The sequence below is a fragment of the Sander lucioperca genome, chromosome 1 (genome assembly GCF_008315115.2).
Source record: "Sander lucioperca isolate FBNREF2018 chromosome 1, SLUC_FBN_1.2, whole genome shotgun sequence".
NCBI classification, from domain to species: Eukaryota; Metazoa; Chordata; class Actinopteri; order Perciformes; family Percidae; genus Sander; species Sander lucioperca.
This window is the reverse complement of record NC_050173.1, coordinates 44,377,341-44,404,326: the sequence shown is the minus strand read 5'-3', so window position 1 is coordinate 44,404,326 and position 26,986 is coordinate 44,377,341. Positions and strand designations below refer to the sequence as shown.

The 26,986-nt window shown below is 39.5% G+C and overlaps 1 protein-coding gene across 5 annotated transcripts in view; it reads left to right on the top strand.

The window, feature by feature from the left end:
- Nucleotides 1–26,986, top strand: part of pde6a (phosphodiesterase 6A, cGMP-specific, rod, alpha) — a 39,783-nt gene continuing 12,797 nt past the window's right edge. For 4 of the 5 annotated variants that reach the window (XM_036004757.1, XM_036004753.1, XM_031317225.2 and 1 more), the window contains exons 1-16: nucleotides 1–103; nucleotides 1,602–1,941; nucleotides 3,329–3,470; nucleotides 7,177–7,329; nucleotides 9,102–9,191; nucleotides 9,893–10,033; nucleotides 11,021–11,095; nucleotides 12,680–12,744; nucleotides 14,001–14,067; nucleotides 16,174–16,221; nucleotides 20,239–20,388; nucleotides 21,734–21,877; nucleotides 23,178–23,243; nucleotides 23,583–23,729; nucleotides 23,838–23,945; nucleotides 24,846–24,955. In XM_036004757.1, coding sequence (XP_035860650.1) covers nucleotides 1,613–1,941; nucleotides 3,329–3,470; nucleotides 7,177–7,329; nucleotides 9,102–9,191; nucleotides 9,893–10,033; nucleotides 11,021–11,095; nucleotides 12,680–12,744; nucleotides 14,001–14,067; nucleotides 16,174–16,221; nucleotides 20,239–20,388; nucleotides 21,734–21,877; nucleotides 23,178–23,243; nucleotides 23,583–23,729; nucleotides 23,838–23,945; nucleotides 24,846–24,955 — 1,835 coding nt within the window. In that variant the 5' untranslated portion in view covers nucleotides 1–103; nucleotides 1,602–1,612. The remainder of the gene's footprint in view (nucleotides 104–1,601; nucleotides 1,942–3,328; nucleotides 3,471–7,176; nucleotides 7,330–9,101; nucleotides 9,192–9,892; nucleotides 10,034–11,020; nucleotides 11,096–12,679; nucleotides 12,745–14,000; nucleotides 14,068–16,173; nucleotides 16,222–20,238; nucleotides 20,389–21,733; nucleotides 21,878–23,177; nucleotides 23,244–23,582; nucleotides 23,730–23,837; nucleotides 23,946–24,845; nucleotides 24,956–26,986) is intronic. The other variant, XM_031317224.2, reaches the window with a different exon arrangement.

Here is a 26,986-nt window from a genome sequence, read left to right as displayed (position 1 = left end):
AAAACCATCCTGGTAATCCCTTTTCTTTCCTCAGACACCTGCATGTTTGGTTAGCAGGACAGAGGGATTACACACTTACAATACAATACAAGGACTTTAACAGGTAGGACTTTTCGTTTCTTAGAATAATCTATCAAATCTGTGGGACACATGTCAGTTGCACATACTTATTATCATAACTTTATCGATTACTTTCTATGTAAAAGTACCTTGTACAAGGAAGGGACAATATACAGAAACAAACAGGGATAGATAATCACAGGAACGTACTAACTTAACTAAAATGTGTCCTTTTGTGATAACACCCATCAATCTGAACTAATCTGTAGTACTAACAGGTTCAATTAATTGCCAGGAATAGTTTGGCCTTAACATTGATATTACAATGCTGTAAGGGGATAACACCCACTTTTATCAGAACCAAAATATTTTCTCATTGTATGTAATACTGTAATAGAATGAGCACAGATTTCTTATTAGCCAACGATAAAACCATACAGGTCAAGTCGAAGACGTAGAAATGGAACACTAAAAACAATATCTCATAGGCTTAAAATGCTCATGTATGATACAAGAATTGCTCACTGAGAATGAAATATACAGTATATGCAAAGAAAAGGGGCTTTATAGGATTTAGGGCTGTGCAATCTAATCAAATTTTGATCGCGACTATCAATAACAAAGTAAATCCAGTAAACTCTTATTTTGTCTTGTGTTCTGAAGGTTAATTCAAAAGGTTCAACAGGAAAAGTATTAAGGGAAATTTCACTGTTTTTTAAGTTCAATAAATGCAAAATATTTCCAAAAGTCAATGAGTAACTGTGTTAAATAATCATGATTTTAATATTGACCAAAATAATTTTGATTATGATTTTCTCCATAATCGAGCAGCCCTAATTGGAGTTGTGCTTTCAAATTGTTTACATACTTATCATGCATGTCAGAGTGACAACAATGCAGACAATGTTTTTCAAACGGACAAGAACAGGTTATTATTTTATAAGAAATCAAAAGTTACCAATGGTTCATATAGACAGCCTAAGTTGAATTAGACTGTATACATACTACATACATACTAATATGTCTGTCTGTCATGGGAAAGGGCTCGCCTGCAGCACCACTGAGCTTTTAAGCATCTTTTAAGCTCGTTGTTTTGGTTTTACAGCACGTATGTGAAGTTTGGTTGAGTCGCAGCTCTCTGATCAACCCTGTTTCCAGCAGCAGCTGTCTCAGCAAACAGCCAATAAACCCAATGTAAGACAAAGTTAGCGACCAGCTGGTGAAGAAAGTGGAATCTTTAGTGGTTAAAGAGTCAGATATATTTCGCAGGAGTTGTTTTAGACCAAACTGGAGCTAAAAGAAGAGTGAAAATTGGACTTGGCATTACAATTTTCTTTAAGATTTAAGTGGAGGGCTTTTTGCTGTTGAATCAGTTTTGGTTAAATGCCTTGCCCAATAGCAGTTCCTGAGTAATTGTTGACTGAAAGAGAGGTGTTTTGCATTTACTTTCACCAACCAGATGTTTCCCACTTTGTACTGGCATTGCTTACCATCCAGCCTTAAGAATTAACTACCATCTGTTTGACATTGTTCCCTGTTAGCAGCAGCAGCCATGGTGGACGCAGCAGCAGCAGAGCAGTTCCTGGATGCCAACCCGCAGTTCGCTAAGCAGTACTACGACATCAACTTCCGGCCTAAGGTCATCTCAGACCTGCTGGACAACAACCGGAAGACAAAGATAGACATCGGCAAGTTCCACGACCTGACCACGGTGGAGGAGAGCGAGGTCCTCTTTGACCTGATTCGGGACATCCAGGACAACCTGCAGATGGAGAAGTCTGTCTTCAACCTCATGAGACACCTCAGCTTCATGATGAGGGCCGACCGCATGAGCCTCTTCATGTACCGGCAGAGGAATGGAGTGGCCGAGCTGGCAACCAGGTGACTGGGCTTTTTTAAAAAAAGTTTTAAAAAGTAGTTTTTTAAACAACGCCATCCCACAAAAGAAATGTTATCACCGAAACTGAGTATGTACGTGTCAAAAATATCATACAATTATATTTCTTTGCCATTAAAGTTGTATGTGACTGCATGAACTGCGCACATGATCACACGGCCTCATGAAAAGTAAGAAGTTAACAGTTAAACCTGGGAAACTAAACATTTTGGACAAATACGATATGATACGATATGATACAACTTTTATTGTCAGGCAGGGCTGAAATTGTTTTTGCATCCCTGGACATAGACATACATACAGACATACATAAGATGAATAACACCAAAGGACATACATGAAACATTACCACAAATGACATAAACACCCAAGTAAGGAAACAAAGCATACATGTATAACAACAGAAAATGACATGAACATACGCACAGACAAGGTCTTGGAGACTTGTAACCCTGAATAAATATTGCACTGGATTTAATGTAGCTGGTTTAGCAACAGGATAGATTGATGTATTGATGTATGTGATTGAAAGAATGAACTCTAAAGCATCTGTTTGAAGGCAGAAGCTGATATTCACTGTGCATATCGGTTAGACAAAACTCAGGTTGTCAGAGTGTAATTGAAATGCCCTGATCCATTTACCTTGCAGAACTCCACACTGTAAGCATATCATATTGACAAACTGCTTCCTGTTTCTTTGTGCATTTCCTCCACCTAATCATTACCTAGTGAGGAAACATTTGTCACTTTGCCAGCATGGAGCACATTGCTTACATTTTCAGAAAGATCTTCAGGGAGCCATATTGAATGAACACAAGTGCTGTTTTTCACCAGCACACTGCTTCACATTCATACAGTTCCAGACACTCACATTTGGCAGCTTAATTAAATAAGGGAATGGAAGTATTTCTGCTTTTTTGTACTCTTTGTGTTAATGCAGTTACACATTTCCATGCCCCCAGATTCCTCATGTTGGCAGCTCCACTGGTGATTTAGAATGTAGTTGCCTTGCTCAAGGGCATCTTTATAAGAGTTGTCTGCATTTCCTTTCTACATTGTCTTGAGTTTTGTCCGATTGGCAAACATTTTGATATTACCTGTTTGGGTTAAAATGTGAAAAAACAACAACAAAGAAAACCTGCTATTATAACTAGAGATGAGCCGATACTGCCTAAAACGCTGGTATCGGTATCGGGAAGTACTGGAGTTTATGCACCGATCCGATACCACGTAATAAAGCCCTAAAGAAAATCTACGTTAAAGTAGTTTATTTATGTTCTTTTTCCATTATAACTGACGAAAAATGGTATCGGACCATCTCTAATTATAACATAACCTATTATAATTTCATTTGTTTATCTTTACCTCCAGGTTATTTAATGTCAGTAAAGATTCCGTGTTTGAGGACTGCCTGGTGCAGCCTGACAGTGAGATTGTCTACCCGTTGGATATAGGCGTCGTGGGCCACGTGGCGTCCACCAAGAAGATGGTCAACATTGCTGATGTGTCTGAGGTAAAGCACACATGACAAACACATTGTTTATGTGTGCGTTTTTTGTGTGTTTAATGTTCACTAGTAATGTGGAACTGACGTGGGCATCAGAACCACGTTACTAATTCATTAGTTATTCATATACAAAAATCTTCCCTCGCGTTTAATTGACATATGCACAAATGTATTTTTCCTCAATCGTTTTCCCCTCACTTTTACTTCCTGCTGCATACAGTACAAAAAGTAAAAATTAACTTCCACAATCACATCTAAATAAACAATACCAGGAAACAAACAAGCCCAAAAAAAAGTCCCAAGTTATTCAAATGGGTGTATACATTTTTAATCTAGTAGGTCCCGCTGAGAACGAAACCATTTTACCTGGTGTTAGTGCCTTGTTCTACCTGTTGACTTCCACAGAATCTAAACCTGATTAGTCGTGTATTCATGGCCAGAAAGTAAAAGAAATTAGAACATGTGAAGGTATAATCTATGTCTAATCAATCTTTATAATTTAAGTATCACTTATTGCTCGGTAAACCACCAAATCCCCGTTCTGCCAGGGAGTGAACACCTGTCTACTGTTGCTCTGTCTCTGTCTCGCCACCAGATGGCGACTTGAAACCACAGTGTCCTTTCCACCTATTCCCTCCAACCAAAGCCAGCCCAATCTCATTACAGCCAATACCTTTGACATTTGAAAATGGCTGTCAAGCTTGCTCCCACACACACGTCAAGTTTGCCATGCTACTGCAGGTCCACTACCTTCACTCCCCCTCCTCCCCTCCCCCCCGCAAAGTCCTGCACCAACTGTTACTGTGACATTTACACTTAATAAGGCAGCAGCTCACTCCGCATGACTGATGGATCACAAGCCCTCCTCTCCTCTGTATCAGTTCAGTCACTTTTGTTTCATGGGAGATTAGAAAGCTGAGCTGCTGATGTACGAACAAAAGAGACCCGGGTTGATTGTTCCCATTTGCTCTTTAACGGTTCTGCTGCCAGGCCGGCCCGTTGTGCCTTCACTGTGAGCCACCACAGAACAAACATCATCGTGCTGTGCAAAACCTCTATACGTCACGCCTCACACAAACACATGAAAGCAGGACGGGAAATGCGGCAACTGGAACGATATCAAAGCCTCCGAGCTTCAGTTTCCTCAGTCGCAGTGACGGAGTTGATGTTTCCATTTAATTGGTTGTCTTTATGATGCTAATGCACCGATGATGGCCTTTCAGAGTAATGCAGACACTCTATTTCCATCCTGGTCCAATCTAGTGCAGGCCGGCCAACCAGTCAGGATTCTTGTGCGTAGGTGGAAGGTGGGGATTATGTGTCACTGGGATTATGTAGTGAGCAACAGCTGGCCTCATTTCTCCCCATTCTTCTATCCCTGCCTCCTTCAAAGTCAATTTAATAACCACACAATTTACAAACTCATAACTCTGACTGCTATTTGAGGTGTGGTTAATCGAGCGGTGTATGTGTGAGGAAGGCGGAGGGTGTCAGCGAGGCAGGCTGCAGATGAAGCCGGTTAATCTGTCCTGAATTAGAGCGATCCCAGATTACTCCCAGAGGTCACATGGGCTTTGAGCCATTTTCACAGACTCAGCACAATAACGCACCTTTAATCTATTCTATTTTTCTCTGCTGGAGCAGAGTAGGGTTGCAAAGTGTTGGAAAATTTTCGGTAAATTAATAAGGAAAGTTCGGGTCAGGAATTTTGAAAATGTTGACCAATTTCAATAGAAAAATGGTACTTTTTTAATTTAATAGTGAACTTATTTGGGGGAAATTACACTCTGACACTGCATGTACAGATCATTTGCCAGCATCCCATTAATACATTGTAACTGCCAACACTACTGCACTGTCCGAGCCAAAGGACGACATGCGTTAATGTAACTTTTGATTATATTACTGGAGTGAATATATTTTATATTTTTGATATTTCAGTGAACCAGTAGATGGTAGCCTAAAGCGACGCACTGTTTATAACTTGTTAACACCTTCTGCTAGTTTTTGCTAGCCAGCTGTTACCACTTATATTTCCATTTTATTCCTATTATTTACTGTTGGTATTTCCATTAATTCCCATGGAAATGTTGCAACCCTGGAGCACCCTTGAATCCACCAAATGTATTTGATATGTATGTATTTACATTAAATACATGTCTGTATTTATTTGCATTTATTATTCATTTACAAATATAAATTCATACATTTCATGGAAGGGAGACAGAAAGTTTCTCATTGCTCATTTACCATATTTATTTAACAAATGGCTGTTTAGATATAAAATAGCCTACAGTGACAAATATTACAGGTCTAACCATGGACTGTAGAGTTTACTTTCTGTCCTACCTACATAGTCATTTCCCTTATCCCCCAGTAAAACCCAACGGAAGAGTTGAGATACATGAATAAGGTATATAAATGAATAATTTGTGTTTTTTTAAATCAAAATACAACTTGTGCTTCGATTATGCTTCCAAATTGTTGAGCTGCTGGGCAAAGGTCAAGGCAAAGCTTCAGCTGAGGATAACAAGCGGGATGAAGACTTCTCCGGGCTTTAGGGGGTCAAAGGTCACCCAGTAACAAGCTGTCAAACTGCCTGAATCTTTGGAACAGGTTTATTTGTAAGCTGTGTAAGGCTGCAGTTGAATCAGCTCCTGTATGCTGCTGATCAAGGATCAGCCTTTTCTCTCTCATAGTGATTTTCCCCTTCATTTCCTGGACTACTGCCACACCTCAGACCGACACCTATGCAGAGAGAAAAAGACAAATACATATATAAAAAAGAATGATTCACTAATTTAGTAGGTGCAGGATGCAGAATACTTATAATCTATATTTTTAATGTTCAAACAGGTGCACACATTTAAAACTTAAAACCAAGAATGACACAGGTCTGCACTTCAGTGAAACATGCTGCACTTTTATACTCTCCTACGTTTTGTTACACACACAGTCACAAGGGCATTGATTTGTTGAAAGCTCTTTTGTTTCGCAGATCCAGGATATCTATCTGAAGAGGGTTTGAGTTGCTGTTCTGATTCCTTGCTTTGCATGTGATGGCAGCAGTATTCATTTTTCTGTGTCTGAAGGATGAAACTTGAACGACGCAAATGTTTGATTTTCTCCTGTGGGTGAGTGTGACGTCGGTAAGGAGGCAGATAAAGTCCCAGCTGATATTAGCACATTACAGATGTATCGGTATTGCCGTATACAATATATCAGCAGATAAATGACAATATATTGAAGTACAGCAATGCCAACAGTATTTTGTTGGTGTTTCAACATTCTATAGTTTGTCTACCAGAGAGTAGTGCAGTTGTTATAGTAAAAAAACAACTCACAGCCTGCCTTACCCAAATCAGGACTCTGTCACCAATGTTGGTCCCCAGAGGGTCGCTCTCTGTAGGTTTTGTTCCTTCTTGGCAGTTAATGAGCCGCTCTTCCTCTGTCTCGCCCCTGGAAGAACACAATTGATGACCCCTGCTGTACAGGACGAGCAGTAGGTGGAGTGCAGCAGAGAGAGCCTTGAGTTTGTGGATAATGGAAAGTCTTTGCTCGCAGCGTTTATGGATGGAAGTGGTGTGTTCATCAAAGCTGAGTCTGGAAGGTTTGAAGGATGCAGGGGCAAAGAGCAGGCAATTAAATACAATCCCATGCTCTCTCTCTCTCTCTCTCTCTCTCTCTCTCTTTCTCCCCCTTCTCTTTACAGAGTGCTCATTACAGTGACTTTGTGGACGAGCTGACTGCATATAAGACAAAGAGCGTCCTAGCCATCCCCATCATGAACGGTAAAGACATGGTGGCCGTCATGATGGCCCTCAACAAGTCAGATGGGCCGCGCTTCACTGCGAAGGATGAAGAGGTAACATCTAATACTGTCTGTCTTGGAAATTCACCCCCAGTACTCTTTATTTTAGTGATTCAGTCACTTGGATATAATACATTTTTAAGCTTTATAGAGCTGTTTTCACAACCAGTTACAACGTGCCTAAAAAAAACGAAACCAGTGCAGGAACAAAAGGTTCCCCCTCGGCTTTAATGTATTTTCCCTTTCTATTTACTTTTGTCATGCTTTATGTCACTTCTCCAAACTTTCTCTGTTATTGGCTGCCTGACCGGACAGTGATCCAAAGCAATGAAACTCAGTCTACCCAACTTTACAATAATAGTTTATGAGGGCTGTTATAAAAGCCGCATAAATCTATATGGCACAGATGCAGCTTTAGTGTCAGTTATGTCCCTACTTCCTTGCTTTTGCAACTAATCTGCAGTATTTTCCTGCTTTATTGGTGCTTGCATCCCAGGACCTGCTGTCAATTTGACTAATATCATGGGTGACTGTATAACTTTATATGAACCCTGTTAACGTGATAACATGCTGATGACAAACGGTAAACTAGAAATACATTCACAGAGTCCATTGATTGCAATATCCTTACATTTGTTGAATTATTCCAATTTATAATCTGCATGTGGATCCACATGTAAGTGAAAAATACAAAGTGATAAGAACAAGAGTGAGGAAATCTTGATCACAGGCTGTTTGCACCCAGGAGTAAATCTAAATCCTATCTGGGAATATTAGGGATGCATTGTGAATATGTTCAAGTCAGACTCCTTACCGCTGAATTATCATGTATTGAAGACCTTGTTGCCTCTACCCAAAATTTCGTTCCAAACAACAACTCATGTGGATTGTATTTGCATAAAACCACCAGCCTTCCTGCTGCTCTGGCCTGCAGCAGCAGCAGCAGCAGCAGCTGGTGTTCAAGTCTCCTGAACTCAGCTGATGTACTGCTGCACAAATTGAAAACCTCCCAAATCATAACTAACAATTCTAATTCTTTGTGAAAAGGAGAACATTTTTCCACCATGCGAGGCCCTTCCGAGAACATTTGGAGAAATAGATTTGCAGTGGGTGCAAATGGCTAGGCCATCATGATCAAAGAGTCACAAGGGAAGGCTAAACTGAGAAAAAGCACTGCCAATTCCTATGTAATGACAAAGTCAGTCAGATGTTTAAGTTGTGAATAATTTCTAAATCAAAGAGTGGACTTACATTAAATCACTTGGCTATTCTCAGCCACTGCTAAACAACGCTGTAGCTCCCTGAAGGTATGTTACTTCAGCTGAAAGCTTTGTGTGGCATACAGTCCAAATACCACACAGAAAAATGATACGTTGTCTTTGTCAAGAAAGACGAGACAATGTTACCTTTTTGGTTTAATATCACCTGTCAAACATGCAGTGTTATGCAGTGGTTATTTTGTGACTCAACAATGATCTGCCATTTGAAATGTGTCACCTGCTCTGACTGATGGCACAGAATAATTGGCAACTGAATATTGTCAGTGGGCCTTTGAAATAAATTAAATGTTATTTAAAAAAAAAAAAAAACGTCTGTCCAGCACACACAAACGTACAAACTTACTCTTATGCACACGCGTGCACACACACACACACACACACACACACACGCGCACACACACACACACACACACACACACACACACACACACACACACACACACTTCTTGAAGGGGAATGAGTATAAGATATTTAAACCATTAGTTTTGAAGAGGTAATCACATCCATTTCTCAGTTTTATTCAAAGTGTGTGCTGTTTTCTTCCAGACCCTAAACAAGTATCTCAACTTTGCCAACCTGATCCTGAGAGTTTTCCACCTGAGCTACCTGCACAACTGTGAGACCAGGAGGGGACAGGTGAGACTGCAGAGCATGCAGCATTTCATATACTTCTTTCCCTTGGCATCTGAATTACTCTGGAAGAGAAATCTAAGTCTAAGTCTAAGTGTAATTTATTTTTCACTCTGGATGACATACATATGTGTTCCAAAGGAAGACAAAAATAAAGATGCAAAGAGAGTCATACAACCGACTGGTGTTATTGGCAAGATGCCTCAATTCGTTCTGACTGTGAAAGCACAAACTGTAACAGAAATGTGTTGGAGACAAGTACAAGAAAAGACAGTAGGAGGATTTCTGTGTTAAACCTCAGGATCTGGGGTGAAAACCCTGTTGTATGTTCCTATACAACTAAACTGCAGTTTTCAATTACGTCTCCAGGGAAACTTATTATCTCCTTTTATATATATATATATATATATATATATATATATATATATATATATATATATATATATATATATATATATATATATATATTTGTTTCAACCTCCTCGTACCAGCGACAGGCGCACATTGTGAAACAGTCCCAGTTTTAAACATTTGATTAATTAAATGAAAATATGTCCCTCAAATATTTCCCTCAAAACGTAATTGAGAATGCAATTTAATTGAATGGGAACATACATTTTCCGAGACAGGGCTGGTTGCGTGACTGGTGGTGTGCATGAGCTTTGAAGCTGTTCATTTTTGTGTTGTATTCCACTCCTTTTATCCAGGTGCTGCTGTGGTCGGCCAGCAAGGTGTTTGAAGAGCTGACAGACATAGAGAGGCAGTTCCACAAGGCCTTGTACACAGTCAGAGCTTTCCTCAACTGTGACCGTTACTCCGTGGGTCTGCTGGACATGACCAAGACCAAGGTGGGTTACCATGCATACACACATCCAGTGTTGAGGATAAGCTGGAAAACAAACCAAACAATGAATAAAGAGGTCAGCGAGCGGTGGGTAGATCCCCATCTGTGACACATTGTTTTAGATTGTCAAGTTGCATCAAATATATGATCATTTCCAGTTGTCGGTACAGGTCACCTAAACCTAAATTAAGCTTAGGCAGTCAGATGACTTATACCTTAATGTAAAAGCAGATTGGGGAGCAATACTCTACATTCAGGGCTTGATTTTGGTCTTGAGAAGCTTGAACCTTGACATCGTGGAAAAACCACAACTATATATAATAATACACTTTTACGGATTTTAAACTGAAGCATCCGTTGCTTATTAATTATGCCCTTCTATGGTTCTCATTCCCACTGAGGTTTTGATGAGATCTGTTTCTGTTTCTTCTCCTCCTCTTTTGGGAAGAGATATTTTCAGAAACTCCTTTGGGGCTTCTCTGCCTAATCTGCACTAGTTTTACTTTGCTTCAAGCCCTCGTGCCAATGAAAGAAGTAACACTCAAAACCATCTTCTGATCAGTGTCGTACAATCCCCGCATATTTGTGATAACTAACATGTTGTCATAAATTCTACTTACTGGCTGTGCTTGTCACCTAATTACAAGCAGCTGCCAGTTGATTCCTAACACCTGCTATCTGAGAACAAACACATGTTGTCTGCCGACACAGATGGTTGTCTGCTAACACTGAGTTTCATGAATAAAGCACTTAAAAATAAACAAAACTAGTAGCTCAGCTTTGAGCTGTTTTTTTTTTTTTTTTAGTTTTGGAAACTGAACTTTTTGAAGACAGAACAAAAACATAGTACACACTCTAAAGAGGCTGCTAGGGTTACCATTTTCAGACAGAATGATGGTCTAGGATGTGAATAATGACACAAAAGAAGAAGCCGTATCAGCTATGTTGCCCTCTCTAAACCTTCTGGTTTTCTCTCTCTCTCTGTGTGAAGGAGTTCTTTGACCTGTGGCCAGTCCAGATGGGAGAAGTTCCACCATACGATGGACCCAAAACTCCTGATGGCAGGGTGAGGAAAAATATGAACCACTGCTACTACCACTACTGCTAGTGTTATTAGTAGTGCTGTCAGTTAAACGCGTTATTAACGGCGTTAGCGCAAACCCATTTTAACGGCGTCAGTTCTTTTATCGCGAGATTAACATTCTTTTTGGCCTAGCAAACGTTGTAGTTTTTTTTCACATGCTGTTGCAACAACTAGTAACGTTAGAAAAACTACAACACCACACCGGATCTAGCTAGACCTGAAACATAACAACAGGCACGCCGCACACACTTGTTTGGGCTTGTGAGCCGGCCAAAGAGTAGTAGGCTAACGTTACGTTTTGAGTGGATGGCGAGCGCGAGACGCCGAAATGGATGCCAATAAGATTCTGAATGGAAAGTTTACTTTTAAAAAGTTGCCAAATGGTTCCATTGACAGGACCAAAGTGATCTGTGTGTTTTGCCGTTGTGAACTGAGCTATCATCGCAGCGCGTCCAGTCTGAAATACCACTTGATGGCCAAGCACACAGCTGATGCCAATTCTCCGCCCCCAAAGCCAGGCGACAAAAGCACAAAGCAAGCCGATCCACTTTTCCATGTTGATAAGAGCATTAAAATGAGAAAAAATAATGGGACAAAAAGAAATCAAGGGACATTTAGAATAGATAAAAATGTGCGATTAATTGCGAGTTAACTTTGACATTAATGTGATTAATCACGATTAAATATTTTAATCGTTTGACAGCACTAGCTACTAGCTTACCATCAGTTCAAAATGTCGCCTTGAACCTCACTTATGCACCAGAAGGTAACTCTACAACCTATGAAGAATGTCCATGCAATGTTCCACAGAGGTTTAATCTTTTTTTTTTTTTTGTTTGTTTTGGTGACTTTATTTCTGTCACCACCATCAGCACTAATTTTCCAAGATATCAACAACTAGTGGCTATATTTCCATGTCACCTGTTAAGCAAATTCATGCTCAGTTACACATTCATACCTGGAAGCTGCCCAGTACAACCACAGTGTGATCTGCTGGCCACCGAGCAGCTTAAGCCTTGCTAAGATTTTATCCCATCGGTCTGGGGATTGAACCGACGACCTCCCGGTCACAAGCTCACTTCTTCAACCTTTAGGACACCACTGCCCACAGTTGTACTGGGTCAATGACTTTAATCCATCGCCACCCTCAAGACAAACTTGAGATCAGCTTTAGGAATAGCTAAATTATCAGTACAGTATGTTGTTTGTTCTGTCAACACTTTCCCACTGTGGGATGTAATGAGCACTGCAGTCTCTGCTAGTTAGACTTTTGACTTTCAGTTTTGTTTGGATTAGGTTGAAAGTATTTTGGCTAGATTAATAATTTTTCCTAAAGTTTGGGTAAATTTTTTTATTAGGGTTAAGTCCACAAACGTGTGCATGCAGTGACCATAAATGGTATTTATTTTTGCATACAAATAACTAATAATATAAAAACTATTACATTTTTGTCTGACCTTAATCAAGTGTCAATATTGTCATGCAATACGATGCGATACTCGATAAGTGCTCTGTGTTGGGAGCATTTCATGGCTCTCTAATTTTAAATTTGTGTGTCTTTTCAAGGAAATTATCTTCTACAAACTGATTGACTACATCCTGCATGGCAAAGAGGACATCAAAGTCATACCGTAAGTCACGAAAGAGCTCTAATTTAAACATAACCTGTGAAGTGTTTGACCATTTGTCATGCTACGAAGCAATTCTTCAGGGGCCATCCACGCGGAAACGCTTTTCGGTGTAAACGCACATGTTTTGCATCGTTTTGGCCGATCGTCCAAACGAATCCTGTAAATGCACTGCGTGAAGACGCACTTTTTTGAAACCTGGTCCCACGGTGAAAACATTCAAAAACGCCGCCCTTGCGTCTTCATTTGGACGGCGAGGCCGCATACTTGAAATCCCGCGACGACGTCTCATAACAACAACAATGGCGGACTACATGCTAGAAGATATTGAGCCTATTAGGGTTAGGGTTTAAGGTTTGGTTTCTTCTTCTACTGTCTGTTTGTATACAACGCGCAAGCTTTATGCGCATGCTCTGCCTCTTCTTCTCCATTTTTGGTGAATTTCTGTAGCAGAAACAGCGCCGCCTATAGGCCTGGAATATGAAGTAGCGTGTTGAGTCATTTACAAATAGATCCGTTTGGACGCAAACATGCCTGAAACGATGCCAGGGAAGACGGGGGAAAAAAAGATTGTTTTGGTACGTGTGGACATGGCCTTAATGTGTGGGCTGCCATTTTGTTTGTTGTTGTGCACTTTGGACGCACATCTACGTGGTGAACACTACACATTCCTGCCAATTACTCTATCACGCTGATGTACAGTGGGGCCGTGACGTTTCCAAGAAACTAAGCAATGCGAACACAAAGTCAGGCAAGAAGACTGCAACAATGAAGGTTTTAACATTTTAAGAAAAATGCAAATGTTTTATGAGGAAGGAAACACATTTAACCGTTTGTTAGAACTCAAAGATACACACAATGCCGCACATTTAAGGTGTTTGGAAAATGGTCATCAGAGAGATAACAACAGGATATTAGTGACGTCTCTTCCTCCCTCACAAAACCAAACATGGTTTACGTTTTACCTCATGAAGGATAACCTTAGCATCTACATTTGCTTTTTTTCAATTCTCCACCATTGTTGCTCTTGTAAACAGTAATAACTACTGTTCAAACATGCAGACTAATCTCACCTGTGTACATTGAACGTTGTGCATGCATTAATTAATTTGAATGATTTTACATGAAATTCATTTCACGCTGGCAGAGTGACATTTGTATTAACACCCAACAGGAAAGTCATTTACATGATTATTTTGTTTTCAGGTTGTTTTTCAAACAGTTGAGTTTTCTACTTGTCATGTTGTGTTCATCCCCAGGAATCCTCCAGCAGATCACTGGGTCCTGGTCAGCGGTTTACCTACCTACGTAGCAGAGACTGGACTGGTCAGTGTCTGCTTTTCTGTAGAGCTCCTGTCCTCCTCCTTTATTTTACGATTGCTCTGAGATTTTGAACAGATCTCATACAAAATTGTGAAATGATCATAATACCTCAAATGTAGTTTGTGTCACAAGAACATTCTCGTACCGTGACAGAATGATCTAGCAGCATCATGTTATCTCAACCGATAACAATACATTAATTAAACAGTGCAAAATGAAACAAGTTCCCATCCCGTAAATGGCCAGCGAGCAGGTTGAACAGTGACAGCTCTGTTCTGCAGGGGCTCGATGCACTTAAGTGTAGTAATAACAACAAACTATCTGACGATACAAGGCAGTAATTTCTGGCCAATTTTAAGCAGATTTGATCAAACGAGTGGAACGGAGATCCCAACACCATTGGGTCCATTTGGGACTTTAAATGTCAGTGTGAGGGATTTACAGATTTTAATCATAGGCACAGAGTGTGTTGCTCTGATCGTATTCGGCACGGTCAGAATTAAAAACTGCAGAGAGTTCAACAAGTCATCAACTGTGGAGATCGCCAACAGCCAATAGAAAGAATTTTCAGTACCTCTTAAGGTCCTTGACGCAGTCCTGCGTGAATTGGCAATTTCAGCAATTACCGTAGGTAGAAACCTACGGGGAAAAGTGAAATTCCTGACTAGCTAACCGCAGGATTGGCGGCTAATGACTCAACTGCCCATAAACAGGTCTTTCCTTCTAAATTAATGTTCACTCTCAATGCAGTATATTACATGTTATGATTATCAGTGTGCTCTCTAAACAACTGCCCTTTTAAACACATTTAACATCTGCAGCTGACTTAAAAATCTTTTAACAGTTGATCCCATAATTCAAAATTGTCTCAAATTTTGTTGCAGGAATTCTGCTGCAAATGTAGTTCTAATAATAATAATAATAATAATAATAATAATAGTGGTATGTAATAATACTTATAAGATAATGAAAAACTCCTGGAGGCACTAATTATTGAGATTAGTCTAGCGTATATTAATGGACATTATAAAGCGGGACTAAGGATCATAATTTAGATCCATCCAGTTATATTCATAGCTTTGTGACAGCTTATCTTTACCCAATCACCAATTGTGAGCATTAAGATGGCTGACAGGAAAATGTCTATACAAATCCATCTTTATTTGAGAGATTGAATTTGTTTTGAAAATCAGTGAGTACCAAAAGTTTTAGCTTAGAACAAAATCCTAATTCCTCACTCTGACTTTTAGAGAAGAAGGTTCTTTTCCTCTGTGCAGGAGTGCATGTACTGTAAAACCAGTGTCCTTTTTAAATATCTTTTATTTCCAAAACATCTCCAACGGAAGCTGCGGGTGGTCATTCGAGCAGAACGCCATTAGGCCTTATTACACAGTTGTCAGTGTGCACACCGTTGTGGAAATGAAAAGTGTTCAGCCACACGCTGCCATGATGTATAATTGTAATTTCTGCAGCCGTTGTAATTAATCACTGTGCTTTTCCCAAACCGCTGAGCCTGCCGTCACTCATCTATCTATCCATCCCTCCTTCTGCTTCATCCCGTCTGTCCTCCTCCTGTCCTGTCCTCTCATTGTCTTTGCCACTGTCATTTTTTAACTCTATATCATCTTTCCTCCCTCCCTCATCTTCTCCCTTTTTTCCTCTTCTGCATCATTTAAAAGGTGAAAAATTGATTTCTCCACTGAGCCACCTTTTTAGAAATTGAGGGGAAAAAGACATGTCAGATTGACACTAATGGTTTCGGAAGTGACACAAGGGGTTTTGAATAGATTCACTGTGGGGCGATACAACTCTGTCAACTCCTGAACATAACATATGAACATGTGGTCCTTCGACCCAGAAAGGAGAAGGTGGAGTGTTCATGTGAGAACATTTGAACGAAGATGTCCTGCTGTTCTAGCCACTTTCTTATTCTTATTCCTGCCAAACCCGAACTACTATTAAACTGGGAATTCATTTTAGTTTTAAATTCGCAGTATACATGTTTTTTGTTATCACCTAAACTAAAATCAACCCCCTCACATCGCAGCAACTCTCATCAAATGTCATCATCCTCAACTTTACCTCTTCTTATTTCCCTTTTTCCCACAGATTTGTAACATAATGAATGCAGCCGAAGATGATTTTTTCAATTTCCAGGTAAGATGGCTGCACCTTTTTTTTGTTTCTCAAGGAAGCACTGGTTAAGTAGCCTGGGAAAACCCTGACAAACTTCTGGCAAATTTGAGATTTTCCATTCCCATTCAAGCCCATTTCCATTTTTTCCAAATCGAGGCACCAATCACAACCGTTGAGGCGGGCTTTACACGATGACGATAGCACAGCGACGGCGAGCAGCTTTTTGTTTACATTCAACATGACGGCCACCGAAGAGCAGCAACCCGTTGATGCCACTGTCGCTGCTACGTCACCCAGATTGTTGGTCTGATTGGTAGAAGGACTATCCAATTGCACCCAGAGGCATTTGAGCGGCATCCGTTGGTGACGCCCCTTTGGAAATGAGCTGTGAATGAACCTTCCCCAGACCCACTCTCAGTTACAACTGAGAAGGGTCTGGTGTCAACCAGGCTACTTGTTAAAAAAATGTTTTTTTAAAAAAAAAAGCCACTTAGTGGCAATACAAGTTTAAGACAAAAACAAAATCAAATCAAAATCACCAAGACAACGATTGTACAATATCAAGTTACATGGTACAAGTTTTTCATCAAGCCTGCAGTGTGCTCTTTAGAAGATGTTGCGTAATTGTCTAGTGAAAAGAAGGTGCAGTAGCTAAAACATTTCTTTCTACAGGGAAGGTAAAAATAAATGTAATTTTAAAACCAAGCTTCTGCTTTCTGACACAGTTGTCAATTCCTCCAGCCTCTTTAGATGACTACAAAAGCAATGTATTAAACCGTTACTTTGCTAACAATTTTAATCAATATGCAAGTAAATGAAAGTATACTAATTATTAACAGTTATATATTTACATTTATTCTCTTGGCAAACACTTTTATCCAAAGCGCAGTACAAAGATGACCATCCGCAACCAGTATTGCATTATTTGGATTCCTATTATTTGTTCTTATGAATTTATTTATCCAGGAATGCCTACATATAGTACCGCCAACATCACGTTTATATATTTATTTATGGACCTCTAGACTAGTTGTTGCCGTGGCAGAAGAGAGCAATTTTGCCCCTTTATCTGTAATCTGATTTTTTTATGTAAAGTAATAGATGACATTAGCATATCGCAGTCAGATTACAGTAATGGCATTATATGTGAGCCTTCACTCTTGAGTGATGTGAATGAAATAGAACTGAGAGTATATGTTGGAATAATGTATTCAAAAAGTAATTTAGCTATATAATGGGCTCTCTGTGAACCATAAGAGACCACCAGGGAACAAGGAACGATTCTGCCATACAGCCCAAACTGCATAAATGTTCCCCATTCTCTGCTCTTCTTAATGTAAACTAGTTTCCTGAGGGCTATGAAGTTCCCATTGTATTTATCCTTATTATTATGCTCTGTTTCTGAATGCCATTGTGCCTGCTCATACATGGATCCTGGACCTGCACTGCTGACATTTAGGGTCTGAATGTTAACTTAAAATCCACCGCTCCTGGGCACCCGGATAGCTCAGTTGGTAGAGCGGGCGTGCATATATAGAGGTTTACTCCTCGACGCAGAGGGCCTGGGTTCAGCTCCGACCTGCGGCCCTTTGATGCATGCCGTTCCCCCTCTCTGTCCCCTTTCATGTCTTCAGCTGTCCTTTTGAAAAAAGGCCTAAAAATGCCCAAAAAAGAATCTTTAAAAACAAAAAAAGCTCCACCGCAGGAGTTATTTTGTAATGATGCGTTGTAATTTATCTCACGAGCAAGCAAAGGAAGTGTTAGAGTCACGTTAAATAGCGTTTCTCGAAAGGGGGTACTTTGGAGTATTGCTGGGTGTACGTGAGATTTTTTTATGCATTATTCCTAAAATAATAATACTATAAGAACGAATGAATTCAGTGATGGATTCTAAACATTTGAAATGTAGGCTAGCATTTACCCTAAGTGTTTTTCAGATACAAGGCTGTTGTTTATCCTAAACCGGTTTTAAATTCATATATAATACGTTTTTTTAGTTTAACAAAAATATTTTGTGCTGTTCAAGGGGGTACTTGGCTGAGAAAATATTTCAAGAGGGCTAAACATTTTTGTTAAACTAAAAAAACGTGTTATATATGAATTTATCATTTAAAATGTATTCATTTTATTTTATTTTATCTGTCTACCAGTCTATCTGCTCTTTTGACTGTGGGTCCCTAATCCAACCATGCTATGTACTAATAATCAAAGTATATAGTTTGAGCTATATGTACAGTATACAAAAAAGCCAACATATTCCACCATTTTATACCTAACAGGAAATGATGCGATATTTGTATATGTGCAGCATTGGATTTCAATCACACTGCAAATTTGGAATCTTACTGTCTGACTTATTTGTCCAGCTGTTAGCAGCTTTTCCATTTCCTTTGTGCATTGTAAAGGAATATTGTGCATCAACAGCACACTCAAAAATTGGCTTGATGCGTCATTTTGACAGTTTTCCAGTGTGAGCATACTGAAAACCTGTTTAGTTACTGTATTATATTAAATGGATCTGGGACAAGCTGTGTGCATTATATCTCTGATGTGTTCTTTTCCTGTATGAGACATAAACATACTGTAGAGCAGTGGTTCCCAACCTGGTGTCCGGGGACCCCTTAGGGGGACAGCAAAGATCACAGGGGGGGCGCAAGTCTTTATCTGGTTTGAGGTTGAGGTAAAAAAAAAAATATTTGCACGTTAAACAAATTATGATAATACACTAGAATATATAATGTATACAAAAGTCTGTATAAAAACTATATATTTTTGTTCTTGCTTAAAATTGTGGGCAGGCTACTTAGTAGGCCAAACCTCCGGGACCTCTTAACCTGGGACCCTGCTGTCATCAGGTCAGCTGCTAGCTGCTAGCTGCTAGCTGCTATCATCCCGCCATGGCATCACTATTTTATGAATGAAACATGGCGGAGAAACGTAAAAGTGCTGATAACTCCTCTGTATCAAAAAAGAAAGTAAGGCTCTATCTCGAGAGTTACCTCAACTTCGGTTTCGGGAGGGGGGGCTCAGCTTTTCTTAGACATAAGTGGGGGGGGGGGGCAAGGAAAAAAACACTGCTGTAGAGTCTGATAATGCTCCCATGAATATATAATATTTGTTCATAGGAGAATTATAGTGTGCAGATCTTTCCGTCTTTTACATGTTCTCCTGTCCAGCACCTACTATTTATCGTCTGAATGTGATTGCTTTTTGCATTTGTTTCCTATTTGACCACTGAACACAAAAGTGTGCAAAATACAGTAGTCCCTCTCAAAAGAGGTCTCTGCTAATTGTAGTGCTTCTGCTGATCTTTTTTTGTCCCCCTCTTTTCTGTTGCTGTACGTATGCGTTGCTTTTTATTACCTTTTGTAAAGCACTTTAGAGTGCATTTTGTACGAAATGGTGCTACTGTAGATACATTAACTTGCTTCTAAGGGAAGGTTTTAGACTGCTGAAACATTTGTCATTATCAAACCCCATTCAACTGCTGTTCGGCCAGATATCCATGACGAAGGAACCAACCTTTGATGTTTTCATTTTTCTACATGGCAGTTTTCATTTAATTTTGTTAAGCTGCACAGTGAATGATACAGTGATTATATTTTCTAGTTTTTTGCAGTTCTTGACATATAATCCAAGCTTTAAACATGTCCACTCTGTGAAGTGCAGCAGTAGTTCACTAAGAGCCCATCTAAAAAAAAAAAGTAAGACTTTAATGCTCTGGCAGTATGTTCAGATTTTAGGGGCAGAGAGCAGGTGAATTATTGATTCCCTCATACTTCTTGTGAATTTAGAAGGTCACATTACATTTCTGCAGGGTTCCTGCTTTCTTTATTACATTCGTCAGTATAAAAGAGTGTTCCCAGTAGGAAATAAGTCCATATATTACTGTCTCAAACATATCAAAGTAACTATATTCTCATTTATAGTTACTGAATGTTGAAGTGTCTGTGTGTGTGTGTGTGTGTGTGTGTGTGTGTGTGTGTGTGTGTGTGTGTGTGTGTGTGTGTGTGTGTGTGTGTGTGTGTACGTGCACAGAAAGGGCCTCTGGACAACTCCGGCTGGACCATTAAGAACATCCTGTCTATGCCAATCGTCAACAAGAAGGAGGAGATAGTGGGCGTGGCCACGTTCTATAACAGGAAAGATGGGAAACCTTTTGATGAACAGGACGAAACGCTGATGGAGGTACAGGCTGTTTGTGTGTGTGTGTGTGTGTGTGTGTGTGTGTGTGTGTGTGTGTGTGTGAGTGTGTGTATGTGTGTGTGTGTGTGTGTGTGTGTGTGTGTGTGTGTGTGTGTGTGTATGTGTGTGGCAGCCCTGAGTCATTGGTTTATAAATACACTCAGGCCATTCTGAGTGTCTGCATTATTTATCATTGGGCTTGGAGGCTTTTTACTGAAGTTTCTCGATCTGCCTCACTGCTCAGAATTCAGTTTAAGATACACAACAGGACATTTTGATCCTACACTGTTCCATGAAATCAAAGTCGTTTTTTAGGGATACAAGTAATTTTGACATTTGGGTATGATTTGTTAATAATGAATTGCTCTACTGCGAAATGTATTTGACCAACAGTTTACAAAGCTTTTAGATTGGATGTTTTAACAAATAGTGTGTGGTAACGTTTGTCAAACAGTGGAAAGTAACTAAGTACTATTTACTCAAGGACAATTTTGAGGTACTTGTACTTTCCTTGAGCCTGTACACATGAAGCAGATTTGTGCCATTACTTTGTGCTTCACTACATTTCTTTAACACCTACAGTATAGTCGTTACTTTGCAGATTAAGATTTTACTGTACAAAACATATGGTCAACATGTAAAATGCAATAAATGGTTATAGATTATACTTCCCAACAGGATATAAAATAGTAACAAAAAACATGAATGCACCCATAGTAATAGGTCAATAACAATAAGTACTTGTACTTTTGATACTGTAAATGTTTTTTCCTGTGCAAATACATCTACTGATGGCGATATGGAGAAAATCAAATATCATTTACACAATGAGATTTGTTTTATAAATAATCACCAGTAATGTGGATATAATGACTAAGTGGGTAAAGGCAAATAATAGAACAGTTACAACAGTCTGGTAAGTTCAGAAAATGACATCACTTTACTGTAATGCAGCCAGGAAAAGACAACATTTATGCCACATTATGATGTTACGATATCCAAAATCTAAGACGATATCTAGTCTCATATCATGATATCGATATAATATCGATATATTGACCAGCTCTACTTCTGACCCACTGATGGTAAGTGATGCATTTACAGTATGTTTTCACTCGGTTTAGAACTGTAGAAGGCAGTTAGCTTGAGCAGTGATGGCCACCATGGCTGAAGAGAAAGAAAGAGAGTGTCGCCTACCTTTTCCTTTTAAATGTTTCTGACACCTGCCACCAGTAATGGGCTGTTAACTCTCTCTCTCTCTCTCTCTCTCTCTCTCTCTCTCTCTATGTCCCTTTCTCTCTCTCTCTCACACACACACACACACACACACACACACACCTGTGTCCAGTCTCTGACTCAGTTCCTGGGCTGGTCGGTGCTGAACACCGACACCTACGACAAGATGAACAAGCTGGAGAACAGGAAGGACATCTTCCAGGACATGGTGATGTACCATGTCAAGTGTCGCAAGGATGAAATCCAGGACATTCTGGTTAGTACAACAATGTGGAAAGAGGTTCCCTGGTTCTCTACAGGGATTAATATATCGCTGAAATGAAGACGAACGAAGACTTTTGGATTGAATATCTATATATTTCAGAACATTAGAACAGTGCACTTTTTTTTCTAGATTTTAGTTTTTCCCACATCATTGTACTTTTGGCAGGTTGGTAAAGCCTTGTGAAATGACTAATTATTTCATTCTTTGCTTTACTTGGCTTGAGTTTCCTACAATATGTAAAAATGGCTATAATGACAACAGGCATATCTCATGTCCCACATGAACTAACCCTGCTGTCCTCGAGTCAACATTTACCCATTTTAAAAAAAAAGTTTCTATATCAGGAATTTCGGTTTCGTTCAAACAAAATTGTCAAAAAGAAATAACATGGATGGTTCCCTGCAACGCTCTTCACAAGTAAAATAAATGACTAGTTCACTATTTTCATTGAATTTTGGTGTTTTATTCAATTTTAAAGCATTTGAAGAAAACAATTGATAAAAGAACGCTGAAAAAAGTGACAAAAATGTTGGAAAAAGCTTCAAAAACGTGGGGAAAAACAACAACAAAAAGTCACAAAAACGCAGAAATAAATCGGCAAACATCGAAAAAGTGACAAAAAAACTTGGAATAAAGCTACAAAAGTCTCAGAAAAAAAGTTTACATTTTAAATTTTGTCCCAGAAAACCTAAAAGTTGCACGGTCAACGGGAAGACAACACAAGGGTTAAAGCTTAGAGAGTAAAGTTTAATTTAAGGGGAAGAAAATATGTTAGACTACAATAATAGCACATTTGACAGGTTTGTAACCACACATTTGTCCTTTAATTACAATTTCAGCAAAGAAAATGTTTTTATATATAAATAGTTTTTATGTTTAAATTAGGGGCAGTGGGGTTTTGGTTTAAAACAAAAATAAAAACCACATTCAGTGCTCCAAGGATAGGATGAATAATGTATTTTCAAGTAAATATGGGAACATGAGACAGAACACCCTATTTACACAGTGAATGAATCCATGCTTTATCCGTTGATATTTGTGCTATACGGAACAAAACCGGTCGCTCTCAAACCAGTCGGTTGATATGGATGACATAAACAGGAGGAGAGCATTGTTTATAAGCTGAAATAAGCTGTCAGGTTTTCTATGAGGTGATTTGTCAGTGGACAGAGAGAGACGGAGAGAACAAAAGCAGAGAAAGGTGACCCGCTTTGACCTCAGATCAGGAGTCAGGTGATTGATGCTAAACCATTTCATCCAAGGTGAGCACTGATCTTGTGTGTTTTCCCAGGACACCAGGAAGAGATGGGGGAAGGAACCGGATGAGTGTGAGGAGGAGGAGCTCCAAGAAATTCTGGTAAACAACAAGACACATCCAGCTTGTGTTTCAAAATGTCTTTAAATCCGATCATCCATGCACAAATAAATGCATTTCCCACGGTGCAACATGACTCTGTGAGGGTGGAAAGAAACAGGTGGGAGTGTGAAGTTGGTTATAAGGGATGAGGACATTATACCGACTTTACAGATCAAACCTGAAAAATGTTGGTTATTCTGTAAGACTCCTCATTTTTCCACCTTAATACAGGACAGTTCTATGTTTATTTATTCTAGATGTGACAATGTTCACACTAAGATCCACATCAAGCCACAACAAACATCAGCATGAATATATTTGTCTATCTCTGTTCCACAGTCAGAGGTCTTGCCAGACTCAAAGAAAGTTGAGCTCTTTGAGTTTCACTTCTATGACTTTCATCACAGTGAACTGGACCTTGTGAAATGTGGCATCAAGATGTACTATGAACTTAAAGTGGTGGACAAGTTTCACATTCCCAGAGAGGTGGGTGCGTGGTTAGATAATGAATTTGTTAGTTAAATTAGTTGGGCTGCATTTTTTTTACTGCCATGCAAAGATAAGTTAAAAGCAGAAAAACCCTGTGTTGTGCAGGCCCTGGTGAAGTTCGTATACTCTCTCAGTAAAGGCTACAGGAGGATCACCTACCACAACTGGAGACACGGATTCAACGTGGGACAGACCATGTTCACCCTGCTGATGGTGAGACACGCACATATAAGTCCTCATCAATCCCTCACCTCCACCAATCTTCTCCTCCTCCTCATCATCTTTCATCGTCCTGTTCTTCCCCCTCTCTGTGATCCAAAGTGACATTCTTTCTCCTCCTCTTTCATTCCCTCATCTGGAATGAGATAATGAAAAGTATATGTATCCTATACAAAAACTCAGTGAGTGAGTGAGTGAGTGGGTGGGTGGGTTTGTGTGTGTGTGTGTACAGACAGCAGAGAGTACCGTAAACCTCTCCACAGCATGGAAAGACTGATCACAATAGGAAAATAAACACAAAACATGCAGTCAGGTTGTGTAACCATGCAGACATTATATTATTCAAACTGCATGTCTAAAGATGAATAACTGCTCTGAGAAATTGACATTTGTTTTTGTTTTGCTGTTACCGAACCCAATGAGAGAGATGATTTGTTGCAGCAGCAAGCACAAACAACATACAGAGAAAGCTTATACAACCATAACTGTATACAAATAATAATAACGCAAATGCAAGTGGTTTAAATGTAGTCAGCAAGATTTTTACTTCCCCATTGCAGTAAGGCCACGGTATAGTTCGAACACTGGCCTACATCAAACGTCAGTTGTCAACAACGCGTCACCAACTGGGAAACTCGGTTAGCAAAATCTAGCACGAGTTTCCCACCTCAAAAAATGATGACGTTTTCACTCGGAAAAATGTTTTTCGTGTTTTTGTGTGTGTGTGTGTGTGTGTGTGTATTTTTAACCAGTTCAAATGGCTGCATTTGTTTATGTGCTGCAATGGCATGCATATTCTCATTTGTGATATCAAACTCATACCTAACTTGACCGTGTAAATAAACCCTATCTCCTCTCTCTCTCTTTCTGACTTGTTTGTGTTTGTGTTCTTAGACAGGTGATCTAAAGCGTTACTACACAGACCTGGAGTGCATGGCCATGGTGACCGCCGGTCTCTGCCACGATATTGACCACAGAGGAACCAACAACCTCTACCAGATGAAGTAAGAGCTTCAGGGGGGGACAAAGGGAGAAGAAGGGGGTGTTTCAGCATGTTGTTGACAGGTTCGATGCCTGCAGGGACTTCCAGCTTGAGTGTGTCTGAATTAAAACATACATTTGATTTGTATTTTTGAAAAGCAGTTTTAGATGTAGCTAATAATTTAGAAGTAATTTGTGAACTTGACTGTCCTTTGTGACTTTTGCCTATGTAATTTAAAATGGACGTGACTTGACTTTACACCTATTGGTTAGTTATGTAATGCTTTGTGTTTACATGATTTCTGTTTATATTTATTTGTGGTTGTTGCTGCTAAACTGTATTTATTTAGCTTCTGTGTGCATGTTTCAATTTTTTAAGGCGTTGTAGCCTCTTCTTAGGATTCATCAAACTGCAAATATTAGAATCAGTGTGAGAACACTGAGGCTGTCACAATAATTGGCTTCAGGGTTTGATGAATGAGAACATAAAGGCTACTGAGGCAATAACACACCAGCTGAGTAACAAGTCCTTTAAAAAAAGAGCCTGCACAATGCAATACAGAACATGCATGTAGCTGTAGCTCATAAGTGATTTTCTTTGTTTTGATCTTTATTATGATTGCTGTTCTAACGATTATGCTTGTTCATCATGCAGTGCTGCTGAGTCTGTTTGACTCTGCTAATATTATTTTATGTTTGCTTTAAGTTGCACTTTATGCTGCAAAACCAATTGGCCTTCGGGGACAAACAAAGATAAAAAGTTTGAGAGCAATCATTAGATACATACTGTAGCAGGTAGGTCGTTTCATTTCGGAAAGAATCTAGATTCTTGTAAGTCTCATAGGAGGACTTGCAGTGCAGAAAGCTGTAGCCCATCAAATAGTGATAGACCGATTTTATCGGCTGGCCGATATATCAGGCTGATATTTGCATTTTTACGTGTATCGGCATCGGCCTATATGCGTCTGCTGCATTCGCAGATAGTGTAATTTAAGACAGCACCATGGCATTCTTAAATTGCAAATCAAGCACATTATTTAAATGGCTTCTTTTCAGGTTTATTGTTTTTTTTTTATTATTTAAATGTGTTGACAAAGGACATGTTGTGATGACCTGATTATATCTGTCTTATAATATGTCAGCAAGCAATGCATCATCAAGGCTGTGTTGTAGATGTTGATGAAAGCCTTTTACCCTTGCACAGTTAACCATATGCAGTGCACCCATCCATATGATGCACATTGCACACATAATCTTGGGTGATATGAATGTAAGATGATTGCAGAAGTGACACTGATCTGTGTTTTTGTTTATTATTTTTAAAGAAATGGCAGAGCAGATTCTGAAAACAAATCCGGTGTGGCAGGGTTTACATTTTTATGATGTAAATTGAGGGAGCAAAAGCAGTATCGGCTCCAAATATCTGCTCAAGAAAATTGGCAGCCCGTATCGGTCATCGGCTAAGGCTGATGAAAAAAAATCAGTATCGGCATCGGCACTAAAAAAATCCATATCGGTCGATCCCTACCATCAAAGTTAAACTATGAGTTTAACATAAACTGAGGTAAAAACATCAAATGAATCTTGAAAAGAATGAAAGAAATCTATACAATCAAAGTGAACAGTGAGTAGAAATATGATATGATACAATATGATACATTCAAAATATGGTTTCATGTATTACTCACTGCCTTGACCCAATTTATTTCTCTGATTTTGTAAATTCGATCTGTGTGGTTATTCCGAGGCTGTTTTAATTGACTGATTTCATTGACGTTTGGGTGACAGCAGCGACTCCTCCTGTGTTCAGACGAGCTGACCTCAGCTCTTTCTGTGAAGGTAACGTCACACACATAGAACATCAATGAGCTGCTATTGACCAGATACACCTCCAGCTGCTGATGGATGAGCTAATGAGAGCTGCCATTAGCCGTGGACACAGCAGGCCAGGCCCACCCTGAGTTTACCATGCATGTTTTATCACAGTGTAACCTCCCAACTCACTCTCACTCTCTCTCTCTCTCTCTTTCTCTCTCTCTCTCTCTCTCTCTCTC